The 10,000-nt window shown below is 42.1% G+C and overlaps 1 protein-coding gene across 2 annotated transcripts in view; it reads right to left on the bottom strand.

The window, feature by feature from the left end:
* Positions 1 to 6,515: 6,515 nt before the first annotated feature.
* The window catches only part of apbb1 (amyloid beta (A4) precursor protein-binding, family B, member 1 (Fe65)), a 24,428-nt gene continuing 20,943 nt past the window's right edge, over positions 6,516 to 10,000 (bottom strand). For both annotated transcript variants that reach the window (XM_063202975.1, XM_063202976.1), the window contains exons 13-14: positions 9,420 to 9,596; positions 6,516 to 7,307 (exon numbers count right to left, since the gene is read on the bottom strand). In XM_063202975.1, the coding sequence (XP_063059045.1) occupies positions 7,143 to 7,307; positions 9,420 to 9,596 (342 nt within the window). In that variant the 3' untranslated portion in view covers positions 6,516 to 7,142. The remainder of the gene's footprint in view (positions 7,308 to 9,419; positions 9,597 to 10,000) is intronic.

The raw sequence follows: 10,000 nt of genomic DNA, 5'->3' as shown, positions 1-10,000 counted from the left end.
CAACACAACACAACACAACACAACACAACACAACATAACACAACACAACACAACACAGCACCCTCTCCCCCCTTCAAACAGAGCAGAGGCCGGTGACACATCAAAGAGGTTAGCGAAGTAGCGCCTGTGTGTGTGTGTGTGTGTGTGTGTGTGTGTGTGTGTGTGTGTGTGTGTGTGTGTGTGTGTGTGTGTGTGTGTGTGTGTGTGTGTGCACAGCTAGATTGTACTCAGTGAGGGAAAAGTGGGGGTAAAAGACCATTTCCCTTCTGTTACACAAAGCAAAACAAAACCTGTGACAACAGTACTCTACAGTAGACCTGCTAGAGTACTCTGCGGAAGTTCATTTCAACACTTACCTGTCTGTCTCTCTGTGCCCTTTGCAGAAGATCCAATTAGCACTATGATGTTAATTAAGCATGACTAATAGCAGTTATATTTAGGAATGCTGGACAGAAAAAACAACATTAAGCACATTATGTATTACATAATTACAGTGCATATACAAATAGTGGGGCAATTCTCGTTGTGGACATGTATGGATGTCTGTCCCAGTGACTGTTCGTTTAACTTCATTTTGGAGGAAGCCCCCTTTCCTGATTAAATGTATTATTTGTGCCACTTCCTTTATGACACACGAAGTGGGCTAGGACATTCACAAGAACAGAATTTATGTCAGATATTGAATAGATGCACTATGGAAGCAGAAAGCATCTTTTTTACTGCATAGTGAGTTGATAGGATGAGGGGCGCAACTGCTCTTTTCTGGGGGGGTATGCAAGAACTATTTTGGTGCCCCCCTTCCCAAAAAAAACACTTAATAATTATTTGGCGCCCTCCAACGTCCTCTCTTTGGCGCCCCCCTCTATCTGGCGCCCCCCTGCAACGCATACTTTGCACTGTAGTTGCGCCCCTGGATACGATGCACGCTCCATAGGAGATAATCCTGGCTCAGCCATGGATGCGGCAGGTCAATAGGAATGCTGAAAGTGAAAGTGAAAGTGAAGTGAAAGCCCACCTAGGAAACAGCAAGTCCCACTACCATTGTGACACAACACACTAGGCCTAGTGCAAACTGCATACAACAACATTGCATTTATGCCTCGCCACAGCGCAAGCAAGGGGGCAGCCAACAATGGCGCCCCAAAGGGAACAGTGCTGCGGGACGGTACCATGCTCAGGGTACCTCAGTCATGGAGGAGGACGGGGGAAGAGTAGTTGGCGTCAAAGATAATCAGATTGGCAATGCATAGCAATGCAGGGGAGCAGCAGGACTGATACACACAACAGCCAATAAAATGTCGTTCAGAATCTGACTGCTTGTATTGCCTCATGACTGATGTCCTTAATATGAGTACAAATGTAATGCATTGCAATGCATCGTAGAATCGGACTGAATTGATTCGAATCAAATCGTTACCTCCCAAATCGTAATCGATTCGAATTATAAGGGCAGTGCCAAAGCCACGGGGGGAGAGCACTGGCTTCGGAGGGAAATCCTCCGGGACAGCTGTGGTTGTGCTGTCTGCAGGGATACATAGTTCTTAGTTATTTCCAAACACACACATACACACACACACCAGGGCTTGACATTAACATATTTCACTTTCCAGCCACTGTGGCTAGTGGTTTTCCCGAGTTACTAGCCATCCAGCTATTCTACTAGCCACATTTTTTTTATCATGATGCTGAACATCTTTAAAACCTCAGAAGATGAGGTGCTTAAAACAAGAAGATGAATGCATGGGTTTCTACACTGAAATAAAACAAAGAAATAGAAACTGAGTAACTTGTGAGAGCTTTTTCTTACTTAAATAAAACAATTGATACACAAGGGGCAAAATACACTATTCTGGTATGGCATACCGTAGAATAAGCTACCTGCCACATTTGCTAGTGACACTAAAATTGTTACCAGTTACTAAAAGTTTTACCAGCATTTGGCCAGTTGCAGGTGCCAGTGTCAAGGCCTGACACACACACGCACGCACGCACGCACGCACGCACGCACGCACGCACGCACGCACGCACACGCACACGCACACGCACACACACACACACACACACACACACACACACCTTATAGATCAATCATTATTTATCCATTATTAAGCTTTACGACACTGAAAGAACAACAGGTGTCACATGGTGTAGGTTTTTTATTTCATTCAGTGATACATTATATTAATATACATGTATGTACATAACGTCAGCTTTACATTTTAAAAAGAAAATTCTGCATAAGCCTTTAAAAAACATCAGTCTTTCATGTAGGGTAGAAGAGGAGAAAGCAAAGGCATTCATGCTGACCAGAAGAGTACATCCACACTGACTGACTAACACACAGCTAATTCATCATTAGTTTTGGCATGTTACAAGTAATTATTTGAATTAATTGTAATTATTTTACTTGGTTATCTGTTTTTTTGATGAATAGCTGTTTTGTTTTTTTCTCAGGCGAGGTCATACAGAACAGAAGGCCATGTGGGTTTGATCATATGACACTTAAATACAGTTCTACTCACACACGCAAACAAGGCCTGTGTGAACCTCACTTAATCGCTCTTCAGAAAACAAAAAAATGACAGCATAACTGAGAGGGGCAACAGAAAAGGCAACATCGGTAGTTCTGTTTTTAAAAAAATAAAAATAAAAACCAAGTGAAAAGTTTCCTTGTGTTTGTGTTTAGACAAGAACATTTCTTGGAAACCTTCCAAACATACAGAATTAATGAGGTCATGATTGACTTGCGTCAAACACCAGCTTTAGTGTCAGGTTAGGCAGCTGCTTCACACACATGATCGACACAAAATACTTAATTTAAATCTGTGTTGTAATTTGTATTAATTGTCAATATTATAGTGAGTACAGATATGAGAAATGAGATCCCTTTTCAACATCACTTTGACATACATTACGCCCCTCATGAAATGCCACCCAGAATAAAAGCATACACACAAGCGGGGTGACAATTCATCTGAAGAATCGGTAACAACACAAATTAAATTAAATAATTAAAAACAACCAAAAAAATGAGTGTCATGACAACAAAAATAAGAATGGCAGTAAAAAGACCATGGCTATGTCAAAAGCTGTGTTTAAATTTAAATATCTAGAAGGAAGAGTCGGTCATTAAACTCAACCATGTACATGATATGGCCTATTGAGATGTGTTAAAACAAAAACCACACAAATTAATACTCACACAACGTTAAAAATCATATCGTAAATACAGTCCAGCCATAAAAAAAACAAAAAAACAAACAAGGCCTTGCCAGAGCCACAATATATTCAGAGTGAGCAAGGGAAATTAAATGTTTCATGTATCCTCGGTGCAACTTCTCCAACACAGAAAGCACCATTTCACTGCCCCATGACCTTGTAGGCCAAGGTACAGTCTCACAAACAAGGCATGGCTTTGCATGACTAGCCTGTAATCACTCATTTGAATGATCATAAGTTGCGGCAGTATTACTGTATTTTTTAGGGCATGGCGATACAGCATTTTACCATAACCCCAGAGGATCTGTTGCAAATCAGAATAAGGAGGTTAACAAAAATGTCCAGGTGGTTTGAGCACGCACCTGCATTTTAGTAAAAAAAGGTATCGAGTTAATAGGAGTTAAATGACCTCAATTCTACTCCCACTACTGTACTTGTCTTCAGTAGATCTAATCTGTTTGACAACCCATGCATGCTTCGGGTTCCTTAGTTAGTTCCACAAAATTTGTTTTCCAATGTCATTCTAGCGGTGACGTCAGACAAGAACCGTTTTGAAAAGTCTGACTTCGCCTATTCTGCATGTGTGTATTTTGAAAGCGCTTTGAGTCAACTTCATAGTTGTGATACTGCGCTATATATTATAAATACATGTATTGTATTGTATAATATCTGACTGCAATGTTTTACTTCATTGTGTCCAATGTACAGAAGGGCCAGCTATCATCAGTAGGGAGAGAACATAGGCTGGTTCTTCTCTACGGCTCTGGTTTCTATACTCTCCCCCAGATTGTATGAGAAAGCACTGCTCTCTGTCACTGGGAACCACGTCGTGGCCAACACACAGGAGACCAAACTGCGAAGCAACAAACATGATATACTATTATCTTGTGAAAGCTTAAACAAAACTGTAGTGCATTCTGATATGAGCAGCCAGCTTACGTACAAAATATTACAAAAATATTCAATTATATTACCAAACAAATTCAAAACAAACAAAAAAATTATCAATGCCCACACGGGTTCAATGTGAAATGTACTACTACGCAATTTACGCATTTAGGAAGACTGTGATATATAATTGACAGCAAATGATTTTAAAAAATAATGATAAAAATAAAGACTTTGAGTCATGCAACAACAAGCAGCAAAAAAATAACACATTTTAGACTGAAAACTAGAGGCAGACATCCCCTGGTTTATAAAATAAAGGTATTTAAAGATCCCCCACCATCGTTTTCTTTAGCTCAACGTTTTCAGCCAGGTAGAGGAGCTAATTAGGGAAATCATCTGTGTAAAACCATCTGTCTTCACAGGGAGGGCAAACACATGGCTTAAACTTCTGCTTTCCTAAGCCGATCTGTTCACAAATTAGTTAAAAAACTATAGTCTTTTTAAAAGCATTACATCCACATAGAAGGATCTGATCATTATAAAAGCATCTCATCTCAAGCAACATCTGTGTCGTCTGTTTTAAAAGACATCACTCTGTGAGTACACATCTGTGTCGTCTCTTTTAAGGGACACCATCATGAATGTAACATTCCAGCGGCACAACCAGTAGCTGTTATAGGCTGCTTTGGCTTGCTCTCAGTCACCCTGCCTGTGGATCATTACCGTTACAGTACATCTAAAGTACAATGACAAACCAAACTGGCACTCTTAGAGGCAGCTCAATTTAGCATGGATCACCGCCAAACACGAATCCGGTCAATCTCATTAAAAAAAATCCATCTATGACTTTTTTTTGTTAGACAAACAAGTTAGTTAAAAACAACCTAATCAACAAAGGCAAAAACTGACTTGGTGGAGGTAATAAACATACTGCCAACTAGGGGGTGACCACCTACAGTACAGGTCATGGCGGAAAACATGATGGTTCTTTTTTGTTCCCTACCGTCCACTGGTCTTATATGTTCACAGGAACTGTCAGATCGGGTCAGAACCATGTTTTGGCTGGGTGGATGCTACACTCGTTTCTGTAAAATGGTGCTTTTAAAAGGCAAAAGAAAGATAAGGATGTACACTCACAAGGGGTACGCTAGCCAGGACAGAGTGCAGACTTTAAAGGCTTACACTTTAGTGTGTGGCTAGTCTCATAAGTCTACAGTGATTAAAATATAACATGGATATGTTTGTTTCCGACATTAAAACCAAGAAAGCAAGCCTGCTTACAAGCACACATGGGGTAGCACACCCTGAGGGGGAAAACAAAAAAACAAAAAAAACAAAAACAAAAACAAATAAAACGCATCACACACTTCAAGACCTGAACTTTGTAACAACAGAGCAGCATAATGTCTAAAATCAAAACGATTTCCTTTTAGTGTGGCGACAGCACGAGGCCTCTATACATAGTATACAGTTAGTCAAACACACATGGTAGGACATTATTACATTGAAGCGGCTTGGCTTGCATTTTCACTTGCACTTCATTTGAAATCAAGACCACTGGTTGTGTTCCTAAAATGGCTTTAGGATTTTTTTTTGTTCAATGTTGGTTAATAGAGACTTATCGAAACTTCTACTTGTACTTGTTCATGTGGATGCAGTGTTTTCTTTTTTTTCTCCATTTCATGTCATTCAGTCTATTGGTTCCTTTGTCCTCTAACATTATTTCATAGCAAAAGAAATTGCACGATTCATGATCAGTGATCATGTTGTTATATCCATATAAATATTGAACTGTGATCAGTTGCTCATGGGATCACTACTGGGCACACTCATATGACACACGTACAGTACTCCTTGAGTGGAGAGACTTGAAGCTGAGTGGAGGAGAGTTGGTGGTGAGACCGAAGAGGGGAACGGGGACACCTAGAGGACAGTGGCGGGACAACAGCGAGAGAGAGAGCAAGTGAGGGGATTCTACCTACTGAGTCTGTGCAGGGAGGAGGAAATAGACGGCCAAGAGACGGACAGAGAACACTGACAAAGACAAAGCACTGAGGGAGGGGGGGTTCTGTAGTCTTTAGGGTGGAGGGGAGAGATGGCAGTAACGACAGGCAGACGTGATGACAAGGAAGAGTCCTCTTTGTAGTTTGTAGTGTGTGCACTGTAGACTGTGTTATATGCTGTTGTTTAAATTATGTGAATTACTCTTGTACTGTGTTCAGTATGTTCAGGTGTTGTAGTCTTCCTCCTTTGGCATATGTGAGCTGCTGTTTGTGTGGTGTGTAGTGTGCGCGCGTGTGTGTGTGTGTGTGTGTGTGTGTGTGTGTGTGTGTGTGTGTGTGTGTGTGTGTGTGTGTGTGTGTGTGTGTGTGTGTGTGTGTGTGTGTGTGCGCGTGTGTGTGTTTGTTCAGGCTGTATCATCGTCCTCCTCCAATGGCACCTGGGAGTCAGTGTGAGGGTCTGTCTGGGAGAAGGAGTGTGTTTGTAGTGTGTAGTGTGTGTGTGTGTGTGTGTAGTCCTCCTATGGTTTCTGGGAGCAAGAGTATGTGTGTAGCGCGTAATGGTAGTGGGTGTGTAGCGTGTAGGGAGTGGTAGTGTGCGTGTAGCGTATGGTGGTAGTGTGTGTGTAGAGGTGTCGTCCTCCTCCTATGGGGTCTGTGAGCCGGAGTGTGTGTGTGTGTGTGTGTGTGTGTGTGTGTGTGTGTGTGTGTGTGTGTGTGTGTGTGTGTGTGTGTGTGTGTGTGTGTGTGTGTGTGTGATGTCTGTAGAGGTGCTGTTCTCCTCCTATGGGGTCTGTGAGCCGGTGTGTGTGTGTGTGAGAGCGTAGGTGTGTAGGTGGGTGTGTGTGCGAGTAGAGGTGCTGTCCTCCTATGGGGTCTGTGAGCCGGAGTGTTTGTGTGTGTGTGTGTGTGTGTGTGTGTGTGTGTGTGTGTGTGTGTGTGTGTGTGTGTGTGTGTGTGTGTGTGTGTGTGTGTGTGTGTGTGTGTGTGTGTGTGTGTGTGTGTGTGTGTAGAGGTGCCGTCCTCCTCCTCCTATGGGGTCTGTGAGCCGGAGCGCCTGAAGCTTCCCAGCAGGCTTTGCACGCCCTTCCTGACGCTGGAGCCCACGCGCCTGGCAACCGACTCGGCGGGGGGGCCCGGCAGACAGGATCCGCTGCTGCTCGGGGGCCGCGCGTCCAGACACTTCTGGTACCGGAGCTGCACAGGGACAAACAGAGCCACAGCACACGCGCACACGGGGGTTATCACTTTCATCATGACGCATGTCAAGTGTTCATAGCTTAGTGCAGTGATTCTCAACCAGGTGCACGTGCACCACTAGGGGTTCTTGAGCATGGCCCATGTGTTTTCAAACAGAATTGAAAAATGAGAAAAGGTCGCACCATGCATAGGTTTCTTAACTACACAGACGCAGTGTGAGGAAGGCAGAATGCCGAAACGCGTCTGTGTAATAAAGAAACTTATGCATGGTGCGACCTTTTCTCATTTTTCAGTTTTACAATATTTTAGTCAGCACCCTTAAAAGAAAAGGAAAAATTATTGGGTGAAGCCTGCTCCAACCTTTATGAACTTTTCAAACAGAATTGCCATGTTATATTAAAGGCCTTTCATATTTTTTTCTCAAATCTCAGAGTGCCTCTGCTCTTTCCTCCTTTTTTAGAGTTACACTTCACCCGGTACAGATACAATACAATACAATATACAATACAATATCTTTTATTTGTCATTATGACAAGCGCAACGAAATTATGCATTCCTTGTTGAAGCAAAAATAAATAAAAATAAATAAAATAAAATAAAATAAATGAAAAATAAAAATGGAATAAAAAGAATGGTATGTATATAAAAACTATGCTTTTGAAGCATAATTCAGTTATGTGATGGCCGCTGCGTAGAAACAGATGACCACCTCAGTAATATTGTCACCTGAGTGCTCCAAGACAGTCTGTTTTGCCTCTTTTTCCACTGCCACTTGATACAGCGCGACTCGGACGTTATTTTCTCGCTTTTCAAATAGGCACGAGACAGCTCAATCGTAAAGCAAAAAGAGGAGGCCGAGTCGCACTGTGTCGAGCTGTAGGCCTCCCAGAAAAACATCAGTTGAAAAGAGACAATATTGTCGATCCCAGCAGGAATTGGCAAGGTCAAATGCTGCTAAGCTGTACCCATGGAGTTAGTACTTTGAGGAGGGAGTTGGCTCCTATCCATTTCCCAAAGCCAAAAAACTCAGAGGGGAAGTGCAGGGTGTGGATAGCACAATGTGAACGCCTTTATTAGCAATAGATGTCATCACATTAAGAAAAAACACCTTTGTTTGTTCTAATGTAGGCTAAGAAGATAACAGCTAGCGGCATGTTGTATAGCCTCACTTAGCATGCGATTCCTGAATTCCTGAACATAAACAAATACTGAGGTAGGTTACTACTGGAGAAAAACTCTACGTCAACTAACAATATTGTTGGAATTGTTGCTAACGTGCAGTCCACAGAAAAACACGTAAATCTAGTCGTAGCTCATCACTTGAGTTAACGACATCTTGAATACATTGCAATATATTAGGAAACAGTATATGATAAATGTGGAAGAGGGTCTACAAGCTCAAATGCAACTGTTGCCTGCCAACCTTCATCCATCTTTCACAGTTGACCTTTTCCTGTCAATTAATGACCAGGGCTACAGCTAACAATTAGTTTTACTTGATTAATGACTTGTATCATCCATAAAATGTCAAGATGATGTTGGAGAATCTTGAACAGAGTTTTCTTAATGCCAATCTAAAAAGTATTGAGGTTTTAGACACCAAGGCATTATTTGTCTTTTCCCTCCAAAAAGACTGTGTAGCTCATCAGATTACATAATTGTTAAAATTTGTTGTTGATTCAATTGCACAACTATCTGATGAATCTGATAAATAAAGATGCTTTCCCAACATCCCCAACTAAAAAGAACCACTATTTCAGATCATCATTTGCACTTTGTTTCCAAACAGAACTAACCATAAAGCCACGAGGCATCACCACCAAATAACATCTGTGTGTGATCAAGTGGTGGATCGTCCACAAAGGAGTGATGTGTGTATTAATGCAAGGGCAATATGAGCGATAAAACAGAGTATGACCGCTAAAGCACTCCAATTGGTCACCGAACCACATCTTAGCTCACAAGCACAATATCCGCTGAAGTTCAACTAAAACTGTCACTCAAGTGGCTGAAATTGCCTCTCGTCGCAAAAAAATGTTTTTGTCTCTGTTGGCGCTCTTGTGGCTTTTAGTGTGTTTGTGGCATGAGTAGCGACTGCCATTTACTCACCATGCATGCCGCCTGCACGGCCTCGCTCAGGCTGGCGGCGTTGGGCTCGCACCAGAACATGTGGCACGCGAAGTGGCCCGCCGCCTCTGCGTTGATGAAGGCAAACGTGTGCACGTCCTTCCCCACACCCATGAACGACAGGAAACGCACACGGCACTCCGACAGCACTTCCTCCGTCTGAAGAAGGAGAGGAGGAACGGGAGAGAGGGATGGAGGTGAAAGATAGAGACAGATATAGTGTCAGGAAAAATAGACAATCTTGTATACAATTACAATAAACAGACACGGCCAACGGAAGCAAGATTTTACGCTTTGGCCAAAGGGGAGGAAGAGCGGAGCACTTTTCAGAGAATGAGCTCTGTCTCATAACATACCAATCTTGACTTGACTGAAGCAAGAGTTTTTATTACAATTTTGACGTCATAATTGACATTTACAGACCCCAATACTTTCTATTTCTAGCAATTTTAATGCATTTGCAATTAAAAATGTCTATTTCAGTAAATTCTAAATGGCAGACATTGAGTGCCATTTCCTAGTCATATTACTTATAATTTGATGTTGGTGTATTTGTGAAGTAT

This window comes from Engraulis encrasicolus, chromosome 7 (assembly GCF_034702125.1).
Source record: "Engraulis encrasicolus isolate BLACKSEA-1 chromosome 7, IST_EnEncr_1.0, whole genome shotgun sequence".
In the NCBI taxonomy this organism is placed as follows: Eukaryota; Metazoa; Chordata; class Actinopteri; order Clupeiformes; family Engraulidae; genus Engraulis; species Engraulis encrasicolus.
The sequence above is the reverse complement of the archived record's forward strand: the minus strand, read 5'-3'. Positions and strand labels throughout refer to the sequence as shown.